This window comes from Pelophylax lessonae (assembly GCF_965119305.1).
Source record: "Pelophylax lessonae genome assembly, chromosome: 7".
NCBI classification, from domain to species: Eukaryota; Metazoa; Chordata; class Amphibia; order Anura; family Ranidae; genus Pelophylax; species Pelophylax lessonae.
This window is the reverse complement of record NC_138774.1, coordinates 291509285-291526807: the sequence shown is the minus strand read 5'-3', so window position 1 is coordinate 291526807 and position 17523 is coordinate 291509285. Positions and strand designations below refer to the sequence as shown.

The 17523-nt window shown below is 42.8% G+C and overlaps 1 protein-coding gene across 3 annotated transcripts in view; it reads right to left on the bottom strand.

Annotated features, from left to right (window-relative positions):
• DRP2 (dystrophin related protein 2) overlaps nucleotides 1-17523 on the bottom strand; it is a 121041-nt gene that overhangs the window by 24944 nt on the left and 78574 nt on the right. For all 3 annotated transcript variants that reach the window (XM_082263338.1, XM_082263339.1, XM_082263340.1), the window contains 5 exons: nucleotides 13906-14048; nucleotides 11006-11071; nucleotides 6959-7024; nucleotides 2584-2730; nucleotides 1291-1540 (listed from right to left, as the gene is read on the bottom strand). In XM_082263338.1, coding sequence (XP_082119464.1) covers nucleotides 1291-1540; nucleotides 2584-2730; nucleotides 6959-7024; nucleotides 11006-11071; nucleotides 13906-14048 — 672 coding nt within the window. The remainder of the gene's footprint in view (nucleotides 1-1290; nucleotides 1541-2583; nucleotides 2731-6958; nucleotides 7025-11005; nucleotides 11072-13905; nucleotides 14049-17523) is intronic.

The window sequence follows — 17523 nt, the reverse complement described above, 5'->3', positions numbered from 1 at the left end:
ACTCAGAGGGTAGTGTCCTGTCTCCTGACCTCTCCAATTTCCCTTGCATGCTATACTCCATTCTAGATGGTTAAGTGTAGGGTACCGGGAGAAGCAAGTTTACTTAATCCCTTGCTTCTGGGCTCCCCTACATTCTGGTGGTGGACTGATGGTGTCAGAGGGCATCCGAGTGTCAGAGTGTAGGAGAGAAGAGGTTGCAGGCACCATCTAGCAGATTGGTTGGGTGCTGGGGACCAGTCTATCTTCCTGGAGGGAGCCCTGCATGAATTGATCTAGCAACCAGGAGAGAGCCTGAGGGGATGGGTCTAACGGCCCAGAGAAAGCCCTGTGGGGATGGGTCTAGTGGCCTGGAGGGAGCCCTGTGGGGATGGGTCTAGCGGCCCAGAGGGAGCCCTGTGGGGATGGGTCTAGCAGCCCAGAGGGAGCCCTGTGGGGATGGGTCTTGCGGCCCAGAGGGAGCCCTGTGGGGATGGGTCTAGCGGCCCAGAGGGAGCCCTGTGGGGATGGGTCTAGCGGCCCAGAAGGAGCCCTGTGGGGATGGGTCTAGCGGCCCAGAGGGAGCCCTGTGGGGATGGGTCTAGCGGCCCAAAGGTTGCCCTGTGGGGATGAGTCTAGCGGCCCAAAGGTTGCCCTGTGGGGATGAGTCTAGCGGCCCAAAGGTTGCCCTGTGGGGATGGGTCTAGCGGCCCAAAGGTTGCCGTGTGGGGATGGGTCTAGTGGCCCAAAGGTTGCCCTGTGGGGATGGGTCTAGTGGCCCAAAGGTTGTCCTGTGGGGATGGGTCTAGCAGGAGCCTTCGGGGGACTGCTCTAGCGGCCTGCAGGGAGCCTTCATGGGACTGCACTAGCAGCCTGCAGGGAGCCTTCGGGGGACTGCACTAATGCACTAGCGGCCTTCAGGGGGACTGCATTAGCACCCTGCAGGGAGCCTTCGGGGGACTGCACTAGCGGCCTGTGGAGAGCTTTCGGGAGGCCGCTCTAGCAGCCTGGAGGGAACCTTTAGAGGACTATTCCAGTGGCCTAGAGGGAGCCTTCGGGGACCAGTCTAGCAGCTTGGAGGGAGCCTGTGGGTACCACAGTTGCAGCCTAGAGGGAGCCTGCAGGGGACCGGTCTAGCAGCTTAGAGGGAACCTGCGGGGACCACAGTAGCTGGCTAGAGGGAGCCTTCAGGTAACAGTCTAGCAGCCTGGGCAAAGCCCTAAGGGGACCAGTCTAGTCTCTGCAAGGAAGGTTTTTATAGCTCTCCCCTGAGCATATAACACTTTCCACACATAAAATTTGAATTCTCTGTACCTGTAGAAGTAATTCCCTGAGACGATGCAGCTGGGACTCTAGTTGCTTGTTGTGGTCTTCCAGTATCTGCATACGAGTCTCAAGGCGGCTTTTGTGATGCCGTAAAATTCGTGCCTCGCTTAGCAATTCTTCACTTTGAACATCGCCACCGCCGCTGCCTCCCGAATCCGGTGATACCTCGCCCAGGAGTGCTTGTTCTCCAGCCTCTGCATGTCGCCATTTTAGTCTTTTCAGCTCTCCCTGCAGAATTCTGCATAGAACAAACAATTGCTTACAAAATATCTGGTACCCACCAGTTATCGAGGACAGAACAATGGGAGACTTACTGTGTAGAATTGTTTTACATATATATATTATATATATATATATATATATATATATAATAATATCTAATACTGCAATTTTCTTTTGTTGCACATACACTATATTGTCAAAAGTATTGGGACACCCATCTTTATGATATGAATATTAAATAAAGGATCCCGACCCCTGAAATATAGTGTATGGCTATTACATTTGAAAATATGTGGTGTTCATGGCTCTCTCAGCCAAAAAGGTTCCCGACCCCTGCCCCACACCATAATCCCTCCTCTACCAAATAATTGGGACCAGTGCACAAAGCAAGGTCGATAAAAACATGGGTGAGTGAGTTTGGGGTGGAGGGACTTTACTGGCCTGCACAGAGTCCTAAACTCAACCCAGTAGAACACCTTTGGGATGAATTCGAGCGGAGACTGCGAGGCAGGCCTCGTCCAACATCAGTGGCTGACCTCCCAAATGCACTTCTGGAAGAATGGTCAAACATTCCCATAGACACACTCCTAAACCTTGTGGACGGCCTTCCCAGAAGAGTTGAAGCTGTTATAGCTGCAAAGGGTGGGCCAACTCAATATTGAACCCTACGGACTAAGACTGGGTTGCCATTAAAGTACATGTGTGTGTAAAGGCAGGCGTACCAATACTTTTGACAATATAGTATATATAAGTCATATTTGTACTTATTGGTTGCGCAGCACTCTGATTGGCCTATAAATCTTTGATGTGGACAGTCTCTGGCAGCAACACTTATATCTTCATTCTTATTGCTCTACATTTCTTTGTAGCACTTGATATAGGGGTTTGGTGAGTGCAGGATTTTTTTTTAGTGTTCACACTACCAAAAGAGCTGATGCTAGAGATGAAAGCGAGGGTGCTCTCGTCATATCTGTATCATCCGACCATGATAGGATTTTGGGGAGAATCGCACAAGTTGAATGTACTAAGACCCTAAAGATACGACTGGTGTGTTGGTACCTGTTTTCATGCTCCAGTTGGGCAATGACCTTTTCCAGCTCACCCTCTTCTTCCTTCGGATCCTTCGATCCTGAACACTGTGAAGTACTGCTTGGGTCTCGGTCTGTGATCGGACTGGAATGGCGTAGTATATACTGATCTTCATCGCTAGAGGAAACAAAAATACGGGACACCTTTTATTTAATTATCATGATTCTTTCAGTTTACGGTTTTCTAAATGAGACTCATGATTCTTTCAGTATATGGTTTTAAAAATGAGACTCATGATTCTTTGATTCTTTCAGTATACGGTTTTCTAAATGAGACTCATGATTCTTTAAGTATACGGCTATCTAAATGAGTGTCATGATTCTTATACTCAATGCCCTGGTGTACTCTTGACTCAGACTTGTTGTAAGTTTGTTTCCAGTTCCTGATTGTCAGTGTGCTGTGAGTCTGCTGATTGGTTGCAGGGAGGGGCGGAGCTCTCTCACTCTAGAGTCATATAACCAGAACTGCTGTCCCTTTGAGTCAATAGTGAACTGTATCAAAGGAACCAGTTCAGTCAGATGAGAATCGATTCATCCAGTTCACTGAAAAGAATCGATTCAAAAGAACGATTCCTTCATGAACTGGACATCACTATCATCCAACAAACAGATTACTCCATCCGATGTACAGACCCCCCACTGACGTGTTTCACTTGGTCAGGAGCTTACAGGGTCACCCTCTGAGTAAGCACCTAACTGAGTGAAACACGTTAGAGGGGCTGTACATCGGATGGGGTAATCTGCTTGTTGGATCATTCAATAAATTGGAGGCTTTTAATTCACTGCTCGTTCCTCCTTTGGGGCCATTGTAGAGAAATGTTGCATCTGGACCCTTATATCAGCCAGTTGTTTCCTTTTTACCTTTGAATATTATTTAGATCAATATACTTTTATTTATTTTTTTACACTTCTGATCTATTTTTATTTATTTTTTTTAAATCAGAATCCATTCATATACAAAAGATATAAGTGATCAAAATGTCAAATATTTCATGTCAAGGAGATACGGATAAAATAGCTAAAAGGGTATAAACTCACATGCTGTCATCAGGGGAAAGACTATCGGTAAAGAAGTAGCCACTTTTTTTTTTTTTTTTTACACTTCTGATCTATTTTATTTATTTTTTTTAAATCAGGATCCATTCATATACAAAAGATACAAGTGATCAAAATGTCCAACATTTCATGTCAAGGAGATACGAATAAAATAGCTAAAAAAGGGTATAAACTCACATGCTGTCATTAGGGGAAAGACTATCAGTAAAGAAGGAGCCACTTTTTTTTTTTTTTTACACTTCTGATCTACTTTCTTTTTTTTTTTTTAAATCAGAATCCATTCATATACAAAAGATACAGGTGATCAAAATGTCAAATATTTCATGTCAAGGAGATTAAAATAAAATAGCTAAAAAAGGGTATAAACTCACATGCTGTCATTAGCGGAAAGACTATCAGTAAAAAATAGCCACTTTTTTTTCTTTTACACTTCTGATCTACTTTCTTTTTTTTTTTTTAAATCAGGATCCATTCATATACAAAATATACAGGTGATCAAAATGTCAAATATTTCATGTCAAGGAGATTAAAATAAAATAGCTAAAAAAGGGTATAAACTCACATGCTGTCATCAGGGGAAATACTTTAGGTAAAGAAGGAGCCACTTTTTTTTTTTTTTACACTTCTGATCTATTTTCTTTTTTTTTTTTTTAAATCAGGATCCATTCATATACAAAAGATACAAGTGATAAAAATGTCCAATATTTCATGTCAAGGAGATACGAATAAAATAGTTAAAAAAGGGTATAAACTCACATGCTGGAAAGACTATCGGTAAAGAAGGAGCCACTTTTTTTTTAATTTTTTTTTTTTTACACTTCTGATCTATTTTCTTTTTTTTTTTTAAATCAGGACCCATTCATATACAAAAGATACAGGTGATCAAATTGTCAAATATTTAATGTCAAGGAGATTAAAATAAAATAGGTAAAAAGGTATAAACTCACATGCTGTCATCAGGGGAAAGACTATCGGTAAAGAAGTAGCCACTTTTTTTTTTTTTTTTACACTTCTGATCTATTTTATTTATTTTTTTTAAATCAGGATCCATTCATATACAAAAGATACAAGTGATCAAAATGTCCAACATTTCATGTCAAGGAGATACGAATAAAATAGCTAAAAAAGGGTATAAACTCACATGCTGTCATTAGGGGAAAGACTATCAGTAAAGAAGGAGCCACTTTTTTTTTTTTTTACACTTCTGATCTACTTTCTTTTTTTTTTTTTTAAATCAGGATCCATTCATATACAAAAGATACAGGTGATCAAAATGTCAAATATTTCATGTCAAGGAGATTAAAATAAAATAGCTAAAAAAGGGTATAAACTCACATGCTGTCATTAGCGGAAAGACTATCAGTAAAAAATAGCCACTTTTTTTTTCTTTTACACTTCTGATCTACTTTCTTTTTTTTTTTTTAAATCAGGATCCATTCATATACAAAATATACAGGTGATCAAAATGTCAAATATTTCATGTCAAGGAGATTAAAATAAAATAGCTAAAAAAGGGTATAAACTCACATGCTGTCATCAGGGGAAATACTTTCGGTAAAGAAGGAGCCACTTTTTTTTTTTTTTACACTTCTGATCTATTTTCTTTTTTTTTTTTTTTTAAATCAGGATCCATTCATATACAAAAGATACAAGTGATAAAAATGTCCAATATTTCATGTCAAGGAGATACGAATAAAATAGTTAAAAAAGGGTATAAACTCACATGCTGTCATCAGGGGAAAGACTATCGGTAAAGAAGGAGCCACTTTTTTTTTAATTTTTTTTTTTTTACACTTCTGATCTATTTTCTTTTTTTTTTTTAAATCAGGACCCATTCATATACAAAAGATACAGGTGATCAAATTGTCAAATATTTAATGTCAAGGAGATTAAAATAAAATAGGTAAAAAGGTATAAACTCACATGCTGTCATCAGGGGAAAGACTATCGGTAAAGAAGTAGCCACTTTTTTTTTTTTTTTTACACTTCTGATCTATTTTATTTTTTTTTTTTAAATCAGGATCCATTCATATACAAAAGATACAAGTGATCAAAATGTCCAACATTTCATGTCAAGGAGATACGAATAAAATAGCTAAAAAAGGGTATAAACTCACATGCTGTCATTAGGGGAAAGACTATCAGTAAAGAAGGAGCCACTTTTTTTTTTTTTTACACTTCTGATCTACTTTCTTTTTTTTTTTTTTAAATCAGGATCCATTCATATACAAAAGATACAGGTGATCAAAATGTCAAATATTTCATGTCAAGGAGATTAAAATAAAATAGCTAAAAAAGGGTATAAACTCACATGCTGTCATTAGCGGAAAGACTATCAGTAAAAAATAGCCACTTTTTTTTTCTTTTACACTTCTGATCTACTTTCTTTTTTTTTTTTTAAATCAGGATCCATTCATATACAAAATATACAGGTGATCAAAATGTCAAATATTTCATGTCAAGGAGATTAAAATAAAATAGCTAAAAAAGGGTATAAACTCACATGCTGTCATTAGCGGAAAGACTATCAGTAAAAAATAGCCACTTTTTTTTTCTTTTACACTTCTGATCTACTTTCTTTTTTTTTTTTTAAATCAGGATCCATTCATATACAAAATATACAGGTGATCAAAATGTCAAATATTTCATGTCAAGGAGATTAAAATAAAATAGCTAAAAAAGGGTATAAACTCACATGCTGTCATCAGGGGAAATACTTTCGGTAAAGAAGGAGCCACTTTTTTTTTTTTTTACACTTCTGATCTATTTTCTTTTTTTTTTTTTTTAAATCAGGATCCATTCATATACAAAAGATACAAGTGATAAAAATGTCCAATATTTCATGTCAAGGAGATACGAATAAAATAGTTAAAAAAGGGTATAAACTCACATGCTGTCATCAGGGGAAAGACTATCGGTAAAGAAGGAGCCACTTTTTTTTTAATTTTTTTTTTTTTACACTTCTGATCGATTTTCTTTTTTTTTTTTAAATCAGGACCCATTCATATACAAAAGATACAGGTGATCAAATTGTCAAATATTTAATGTCAAGGAGATTAAAATAAAATAGGTAAAAAGGTATAAACTCACATGCTGTCATCAGGGGAAAGACTATCGGTAAAGAAGGAGCCACTTTTTTTTTAATTTTTTTTTTTTTACACTTCTGATCTATTTTCTTTTTTTTTTTTAAATCAGGACCCATTCATATACAAAAGATACAGGTGATCAAATTGTCAAATATTTAATGTCAAGGAGATTAAAATAAAATAGGTAAAAAGGTATAAACTCACATGCTGTCATCAGGGGAAAGACTATCGGTAAAGAAGGAGCCACTTTGATTTTCCATTTCGGCAAGCCTGAAAAAAACGCAAAGAAAGCGTTACGTCACCAAAACACAAAACATGCTGAGATCTTGGTGGGGTCGTGTTGGGCCTCATCGATTTATGGTTACCCTGTCCCTGCCAGCCATATGCATACATGCAGAGGGAGGGCAGGTGGTCGGCGGGCAGGTCGGCAGGCAGGTTCCCGTGAATCGCTGTACCTGGTGGAAGTTTGCGGGAGTGATTCTGGGAGTGCGGGAGTGATTCTGGGGGCTCGCAAGCGTGTCGCCGGAGACTAGCTGTTGTAAGCACGGCAGACCGTTTTTCTCTCTGCTATCAACACAGAGCTCCTGTGTTCCTCCTATTTCAGATCTCTGTGTTGATGTTACAAGCCCACCCCCCACACAGTTAGAAAGCACCCCCCAGGCTCACATTTAACCCTTTGCTCGCCCCCGGGTTAACCCCTTCCCTGCCAGTGTCATAAATACAGTGACAGTGCATATTTTTAGCACTGATTACTGTAGTAATGTCACTGGTCCCCCCAAAGGTGTCAAAAATGTCAGTTAGGGGTCCGATCTGTCCGTCGCAATGTCGCAGTCCTGCTAAAAATCGCAGATCGCTGCCATTACTAGTAAAAAAAAAAATAAATAAAAATCTTTCCCCTAGTTTGTAGACTCGATTACTTTTGCGCAAACCAATTAATACACACTTATTGGGATTTTTTTTTACCAAAAATATGTAGTAGAATACAAATTGGCCTAAAATTATGATAACATTTTAATTTTTATTTTATTTTATTGGGAATGTTTTATAGCAGGATGTGAAAAATAGTTTTTTTTTTTTTTTTTCAAAACTGTCGCTCTTTTTTGTTTATAGCGCAAAAAATAAAAATCGCAATGGTGATCAAATCTGCCCCCTTGCAGAGGACACTACAGTGGGGGGGGGGGGGGGGTGGGAAATGAAGGGGGCAAAGGACACTGCTTTTGGGGGGTACAGGATGTGACTGGAGGGGGGCGGAGGACACTACAGTAAGGGGCGATTGATGTGAACAGGGGCATAAGACACTGCTTTTTTTTTGGGGGGGGGGGGGGGTAAAGGATGTGGGGGGGTCAGAAAACATTGCTGTGGGGGGGGGGGTGATGTGAAGGGGCAGAGGACACTACTGTAGGGGGTGATGTAAAGGGGGGCAGAGCACACTACTGAGGGGGGATGTGACGGGATAGAAGACACTACTGTGGGGGGTGATGTGAAGGAGGGCAGAGGACACTACTGTGGGGGTGATGTGAAGGGGAGCAGAGGACACTGCTGTATGGGGGGGTGTAAAGGGGGGGCAGAGGTCACTACTGTGGAGGGGGGTTATGTGAAGGGGCAGAGGACACTACTGTGGGGGTTTATGTGAAGGGGGCAGAGGACACTACTGTGGGGGGTTGATATGAATGGGGGCAGAGGACACTGCTGTGGGGGGTGATGTGGAGGGGGGCAGAGGACACTACTGTGGGGCTTGATTTGAAGGGGTGCAGAGGACACTACTGTGGGGGGGTTAATGTGAAGGGGGCAGAAGACGCTACTGTTGGAGTGATGTAAAGGGGGGCAGAGGACACTACTGTAGGGGGTGATGTAAAGGGGGGCAGAGGACACTACTGTGGGGGGTGATGTGAAGGGGGGCAGAGGACACTGCTGTAGGAGGTGATGTAAAGGGGGGGCAGAGGACACTACTGTTGGGGTGATGTGAAGGGGGGCAGAGGACACTGCTGTGGGAGTGATGTGAAGGGGGGTAGAGGACACTACTGTAGGGGGTGATGTAAAGGGGGGCAGGGGACACTACTGTGGGGGGGGGGGATGTGACGGGATAGAAGACACTACTGTGGGGGGTGATGTGAAGGAGGGCAGAGGACACTACTGTGGGGGTGATGTGAAGGGGAGCAGAGGACACTGCTGTATGGGGGGGTGTAAAGGGGGGGCAGAGGTCACTACTGTGGAGGGGGGTTATGTGAAGGGGCAGAGGACACTACTGTGGGGGTTTATCTGAAGGGGGCAGAGGACACTACTGTGGGGGGTTGATATGAAGGGGGGCAGAGGACACTGCTGTGGGGGGTGATGTGGAGGGGGGCAGAGGACACTACTGTGGGGCTTGATTTGAAGGGGTGCAGAGGACACTACTGTGGGGGGGGGGTTAAAGTGAAGGGGGCAGAGGACGCTACTGTTGGAGTGATGTAAAGGGGGGCAGAGGACACTACTGTAGGGGGTGATGTAAAGGGGGGCAGAGGACACTACTGTGGGGGGTGATGTGAAGGGGGGCAGAGGACACTGCTGTAGGGGGTGATGTAAAGGGGGGGCAGAGGACACTACTGTTGGGGTGATGTGAAGGGGGGCAGAGGACACTGCTGTGGGAGTGATGTGAAGGGGGGTAGAGGACACTGCTGTAGGGGGTGATGTGAAGGGGGGCAGAGGACACTACTGTAGGGGGTGATGTAAAGGGGGGCAGAGGACACTACTGTGAGGGGGGATGTGACGGGATAGAAGACACTACTGTGGGGGGTGATGTGAAGGGGGGCAGAGGACACTACCATGGGGGGGATGTGGCTGGATAGAAGACACTACTGTGGGGGGTGATGTGAAGGAGGGCAGAGGACACTACTGTGGGGGTGATGTGAAGGGGAGCAGAGGACACTGCTGTATGGGGGGGTGTAAAGGGGGGCAGAGGTCACTACTGTGGAGGGGGGTTATGTGAAGGGGCAGAGGACACTACTGTGGGGGCTTATCTGAAGGGGGCGTAGGACACTACTGTGGGGGGTGATGTGGAGGGGGGCAGAGGACACTACTGTGGGGCTTGATTTGAAGGGGTGCAGAGGACACTACTGTGGGGGGGTTAATGTGAAGGGGGCAGAGGACACTACTGTTGGAGTGATGTAAAGGGGGGCAGAGGACACTACTGTAGGGGGTGATGTAAAGGGGGGCAGAGGACACTACTATGGGGGGTGATGTGAAGGGGGGCAGAGGACACTGCTGTAGGGGGTGATGTAAAGGGGGGGGCAGAGGACACTACCGTTGGGGTGATGTGAAGGGGGGCAGAGGACACTGCTGTTGGAGTGATGTAAAGGGGGGCAGAGGACACTACTGTTGGAGTGATGTAAAGGGGGGCAGAGGACACTACTGTAGGGGGGTGATGTAAAGGGGGGCAGAGGACACTACTGTGGGGGGTGATGTGAAGGGGGGCAGAGGACACTGCTGTAGGGGGTGATGTAAAGGGGGGGGCAGAGGACACTACTGTTGGGGTGATGTGAAGGGGGGCAGAGGACACTGCTGTGGGAGTGATGTGAAGGGGGGTAGAGGACACTGCTGTGGGGGGTGATGTGAAGGGGGCAGAGGACACTACTGTTGGGGTGTTGTGAAGGGGGGCAGAGGACACTGCTGTGGGAGTGATGTGAAGGGGGGCAGAGGACACTACTGTAGGGGGTGATGTGATGGGGGGTAGAGGACACTACTGTTGGGGTGATGTGAAGAGGGGGCAGGGGGCACTGCTGTGGGAGTGATGTGAAGGGGGGCAGAGGACACTACTGTAGGGGGTGATGTGATAGGGGGTAGAGGACACTACTGTTGGGGTGATGTGAAGAGGGGGCAGGGGACACTACTGGGGGGGGGGGGTTGATGTGAAGTGGGCAGAGGACACCACTGTGGGGGTGATTTGGAGGGGCAGAGGACACTACTGTGGGGCTTGATGTGAAGGGGTGCAGAGGACTCTACTGTGGGGGGTGATGTCAAGTAAGCAGAGGACACTACTGAGGGGGGTGATGTGAAGTGGGCAGAGGACACAACTGTTGGGGTGATGTGAAAGGGATTGGGAGCTTCTGATCATGTGACCACTGTGACAGCAAATCACAGCAGTCGGATGGTCAAGAAGCCCACCCACCTCCGACACTGAGTGGCAGCAAGGTGGTAATGAGTCCATGTCATCAACTGAAAAATTGCAGATGAAGCATTTAAAAAAAGGCATCGTCTGAGTAAAATGATACAAACCTGCTAGCAAAGTGCTCTATCCTTGAATGTGTATCAGCATGGGGGAGCATTGGGGAGGACAAGGACCTGTCACAAATAAATAATGGAAATAGTAAATTACATGAGAATAAACATTGAAATGGAGGAAACAAACTTTGTTGTTTTCTCAGATCTTGATAAGACACCAACCCTGCAGCTTTTCACTATGTGTGGGCAAAAAAACCAAGGCCATACATCTCCATAGCTCCCATCTGTCCCGGATTTCGAGGGACTGTCCCGGATGGGGAGGGACTGTCCCGGATTGGGAGGGACTGTCCCGGATTTGGAGAGACTGTCCCGGATTTGGAGGGACTGTCCCAGATTTGGAGGGACTGTCCCGGATTTGGAACAAAGTCCCTCTGTCCCTCTTTCCTCCTCATTTGTCCCTCATTGTTGTTTGATCTATATAGTTGTATAAAAAAATGCACTACTTTTTACATTTTTTTAAATACTTTTAATACTTTTTAATACTTTTTTAAATACTATACAAAAAGTATTTCCCAGTGCTAAACCTTTCATCCAATTTTTTAATTGCTGTATTTGTAAATTCCAAAAGTCGGTATAAAGGATTATTATTAAAAAAAAAAAAAAGCGATTGTGGTTTTAACAAACCATTTTTTTTTTTTTTTATAATTCCCATTTAACCACTTGCTGACCAGGCTTTTTCTGGCACTAGTTGTTTAAAAGTTTATATCAGCATTTTTGCTAGAAAATCACATAGAACCCCCAAATATTATACTTTTATTTTTTTAGCAGAGACCCTAGGGAATAAAATGGCAATTATTGAAATTTGTTTATGTGACGTGGTATTTTGCATTTTTTTGGGGAAAAATACATTTTAATGAAAGAAAACCCCCAATATTTACCCCAATTTTATTGTAAAATGTGAAAGATGATGTTACACCAAGTAAATAGATACCTAACGTGTCACACTCAAGGAATGGTGACAAACTACGGTACTTAAAAATCTTAAAAATTTTAAACACTTTTACAGGTTACCAGTTTAGAGTTACAGAGGAGATCTAGCGCTAGAATTATTGCTCTTGTTCTAACGATCGCGGCGATACCTCACATGTGTGGTGCTAACACCATTTACATATGTGTACGTGACTTACTTACAGTATCTCACAAAAGTAAGTACATCCCTCACATTTGTGTAAATATTTTATCCTATCTTTTCATGTGACAACACTGAAGAAATGACACTTTGCTACAATGTAAAGTAGTGAGTGTACAGCTTGTATAACAGTGTACATTTGCTGTCTAAACCGCTGGCAACAAAAATGAGTACACCCCTAAGTGACAATGTCCAAATTGGGCCCAAAGTGTCAATATTTTGTGTGGCCACCATTATTTTCCAGCACTGCCTTAACCCTCTTGGGCATGGAGTTCACCAGAGCTTCACAGGTTGCCACTGGAGTCCTCTTCCACTCCTCCATGATGACATCACAGAGCTGGTGGATGTTAGAGACCTTGCGCTCCTCCACCTTCGATTTGAGGATGCCGCACAGATGCTCCATAGGGTTTAGGTCTGGAGACATGCTTGACCAGTCCATCCCCTTTACCCTCAGCTTCTTTAGCAAGGCAGTAGTCGTCTTGGAGGTGTTTGGGGTCGTTATCATGTTGGAATACTGCCCTTCCGCCCAGTCTATGAAGGGAGGGGATCATGCTCTGCTTCAGTATGTCACAGTACATGTTGGCATTCATGGTTCCCTCAATGAACTGTAGCTCCCCAGTGCCGGCAGCACTCATGCAGCCCCAGACCATGACACTCCCACCACCATGCTTGACTGTAGGCAAGACACACTTATCTTTGTACTCCTCACCTGCTTGCCGCCACACATCCGTGACACCATCTGAACCAAATAAGTTTATCTTGGTCTCATCAGACCACAGGAGATGGTTCCAGTAATCCATGTCCTTAGTCTGCTTGTCTTCAGCAAACTGTTTGCAGGCTTTCTTGTGCATCATCTTTAGAAGAGGCTTCCTTCTGGGACAACAGCCATGCAGACCAATTTGATGGAGTGTGCGGCGTATGGTCTGAGCACTGACAGGCTGACCCCCCACCCCTTCAACCTCTGCAGCAATGCTGGCAGCACTCATACGTCTATTTCCCAAAGACAACCTCTGGATATGACGCTGAGCACGTGCACTCAACTACTTTGGCCGACCATTGCGAGGCCTGTTCTGAGTGGAACCTGTCCTGTTAAACCGCTGTATGGTCTTGGCCACCGTGCTGCAGCTCAGTTTCAGGGTCTTGGCAATCTTCTTATAGCCTTGGCCATCTTTATGTAGAGCAACAATTCTTTTTTTCAGATCCTCAGAGAGTTCTTTGCCATGAGGTGCCATGTTGAACTTCCAGTGACCAGTATGAGAGAGTGAGAGCGATAACACCAAATTTAAAGTGGTATTATACTAATTTTTGTGACTTTTACCTACAGGCTTACCTGTAGGTACAATTAATATCTCCTAAACCTGCACGGTTTAGGAGATATTTGCCCTGCATGCAGCCGCTGATGCTAGTAGCGCATGCGCTCTGAAGGTCTGGCGGACCTTCAGAGTTCCATGCCGGGCACTTGCCGGGAAAGTGACGTCATTGCGGCTCTGGCCACTCACAGCGCCGGAGCCGCCGAACCCGGAAGAGACGCCGAGGGAGAATGTCAGCTCCCACAGCGGTGTCCGGAGGTCCATGTCGGGGCTTCGTTTTAAGGTAAGTATTTCATAATGAGCTAGTATGCGATGGAGCTCTTCACTATGTGTGGGTGAAAAAATGAGGCTGTACATCTATAGAACGTCCACAATCTTACCCGCTAATGCCCAGCAATATACAGTATATACAACGTCCATAACATATATGTAACAATATCTCCAATGTTCCTTACGTGTCGGTGTCAATAACTTCAGCCTCAAGCATGGACTGCACAGGAAGGTAGCCTCGCAGCGGGTGGCGACTAAAATACTGACGCGTCCTAAATTTATTTTTCAGAGTGGTTGCAAAATCCCTCATTTTCTCTCCCGAGGTTGTCTGCAAAAAAAATAAAAAATGATATGCTGTTATAGAAACAAAGAAAAAAAATATAATAGAGAAGAGCTAAACTTCACAGTGGGGGTTTTTTTTTTTATTGCTGAACAGCAAGACGGTCTGAAGAACTTCATATCTTTGCACCTTTACAGACATTATCTATGTTCTAAAAAATATCATATAACTAAACCGAGCCAGTCGTATAAAGTCAGGAAAAGATTTTTCTTAGAAGTTGCTTTCAAGAAAAAGATTTAAAAAAAAAAAAATAGCAATAAATTATACATAATACAATAAAATGAGAAACAATTATAACATAAGACACTACTTAACCCTACTCTTGCTTAGTTATCAATATGATCTTGATTTATATTTATTTCATATTGCTTTAACCACTTAAGCCCCGGAAGATTTTACCCCCTTCCTGACCAGGGGGTATTTTGCGATTCGGCACTGCGTGACTTTAATGGACAATTGCGCGGTCGTGCGACGCTGTACCTAAACGAATTTGGCGTCCTTTTTTTCCCACAAACAGAGCTTTCTTTTGGTGGTATTTGATCACCTGTGCGATTTTTTGATCATGCGCTATAAACAAAAAAAGAGCGTAAATTTTGCAAAAATAGCAATATTTTTCACATTTTTTTATATGAAATTCCCCCCCCCCAAAAAAATGTAAAAATCAAAATTTTTTAACATTTTCAGCCAATTTGTTTTACGCTACATATGTTTGGTAAAAAAAATTGCAAAAAGCGTATTTTGATTGGTTTGCGCAAAAGTTATCGCGTTTACTAACAAAGGGAAAGATTTTTGTCATTTTTTTTGTTGTTTTTTTTAACACGTAATGGCGGCGATCTGCGATTTTTTTTGCGGTACTGCGACATTGCGGCGGACAGATCGGACCCTTGACTGACATTTTTGCCACTTTTGGGGTTACCAGTGACATTACTACAGTAATCAGTGCTATAAATATGCACTGTTACTGTAAAAATACACTGGCAGTGAAGGGGTTAAGTTTATTTGAAAGGGAGGGGCTATGTGTGTCCCTAGGGGCGTGCTTTCTACTGTGATTGGCTGTGGCTTCAGATGTATGAAGAGTGATCAACGGTTCTACATAGTAGAACCGTATGATCATCCTTCATACACAGGGGAGAATGACAGGCAGCTTGTTTACACAAGCCGCCTGACTTTCTCCCTCTCCCCCGCCGATCGCAGAGTGACCGGCGGACATCGGGTCCGCCGGTCACACGCGCGGGGGGGTCCGTGACCATGCGGGAGCGGGAGCGCGCCTCCGGCGGCGCGCACTCGCTCCCGAGACCCTCACAAGCTAGTGACGTAGCCCTACGTCACTTTGCCTGTGAGGGGCTGACCGCCGACGTAGATAGTCGTGCGGCGGTCGGCAAGTGGTTAACTGCTTGCCGACCGCCGCAAGTAGATTTACTGCGGCGGTCAGCCCCTGCCAGGCAGAGTGACGTTAATTAACGTCACTAGCCTGGGAGGGTCTGGGGAGCGAGCGCGCGCCCGCGGAGGCGCGCTCCCGCTCCCGCGCGGTCACGCACCCCCCCGCGCGTGTGACCAGCGGACCCGATGTCCGCCGGCCACTCGGCGATCGTCGGGGGAAGAGGGAGAATGTCAGGCAGCTTGTGTAAACAAGCTGCCTGTCATTCTCATCGCTGTAAAGACACTGATTACACGGATCTGGTATGTAGATCCGTTGATCAGTGTCCTTACAGCTAGAGCCACAGCCAATCACAGTAAGAATCACGCCCCTAGGGACACACACAGCCCCTCCCTCCCAAATAAAGTTAACCCCTTCACTGCCAGTGTATTTTTACAGTAACAGTGCATATATATAGCACTGATTACTGCAGTAATGTCACTGGTAACCCCAAAAGTGTCAAAAATGTCAGTCAAGGGTCCGATCTGTCCGCCGCAATGTCGCAGTACCGCAAAAAAAATCGCAGATCGCCGCCATTACGCGTTAAAAAAAAAACAACAAAAATGACAAAAATCTTTCCCTTTGTTAGTAAACGCGATAACTTTTGCGCAAACCAATCAAAATACGCTTTTTGCGATTTTTTTACCAAACATAGGTAGGATAAAACAAATTGGCTGAAAATGTTAAAAAATTTTGATTTTTACATTTTTTTTTTGGGGAATTTCATATAAAAAAATGTGAAAAATATTGTTATTTTTGCAAAATTGTCGCTCTTTTTTTGTTTATAGCGCGTGATCAAAAAATCGTACAGGTGATCAAATACCACCAAAAGAAAGCTCTGTTTGTGGGAAAAAAAGGACGTCAAATTCGTTTAGGTACAGCGTCGCACGACCGCGCGATTGTCCGTTAAAATCACGCAGTGCCGAATCGCAAAATACCCCCTGGTCTTTTAGCAGGAAAATCCTCCGGGGCTTAAGTGGTTAAGAAGTTGCGTTCAATAAAAAGGTTTTCCTTTTGCAGGTTTAAGTGGTATATTATTAAATAGCAATAAATCATACATAATTTATAATAAAATGGGATACAATTATAACATAACGGGCTATGTAACCCTACTCTTGCTTTGTTATTGATATGATCTTGAATTATATTTATTTTATATCGCTTTTAGAAGTTGTGTTCAATAAAAAGGTTTCTCTTTTGCAAGTTCAAGTGGTATATTAATAAACAGCAATAAATCATCTATAATATCATAAAATGGGATACAATTATAACATAAGAGGCTACTTAACCCTACTCTTGCTTAGTGATTGATATGATCTTGATTTATATTTATTTTATATTGCTTTAAGAAGTTGCGTTAAACCTGCAAAAGGGAAACCTTTTTTTTTTTTTTAAGTGGTATATCAATAAATAGCAATAAATCATACATAATATAATAAAATGGGAAACAATTATAACATAACACGCTACTTAACCCTACTCTTGTTTAGTTATTGATAGGATATTGATTGATATTTTTATTTTTTTTGCTTTAAGAAGTTCCGTTCAATAAAAAGATTTCCCTTTTGCAGGTTCAAGTAGTATGTATATATGTATATATATATATATATATATATATATATATATATATATATATATATATATATATAGCAATAAATCATAGATAATATAATAAGATGGGATACATTTACCGTATTACATAACACGCTACCTAGCCCCCGCTTTTACTTAGTTATTGATATGATCTTGATTTATAGTTATTTTTTGATTGCTTTAAGAAGTTGCGTTCAATAAAAAGGTTTCCCTTTTGCAAGTTCAAGTGGTATATCAATAAATTGCAATAAATCATACATAATATATTAAAAGGGGAAACAATTATAACATAACACGCTACTTAACCCTACTCTTGTTTAGTTATTGATATGATATTGATTGATATTTTATTTTGCTTTAAGAAGCTACATTCAATAAAAAGATTTCCCTTTTGCAGGTTCAAGTAGTATATATATATATATATATATATATATATATATATATATATATATA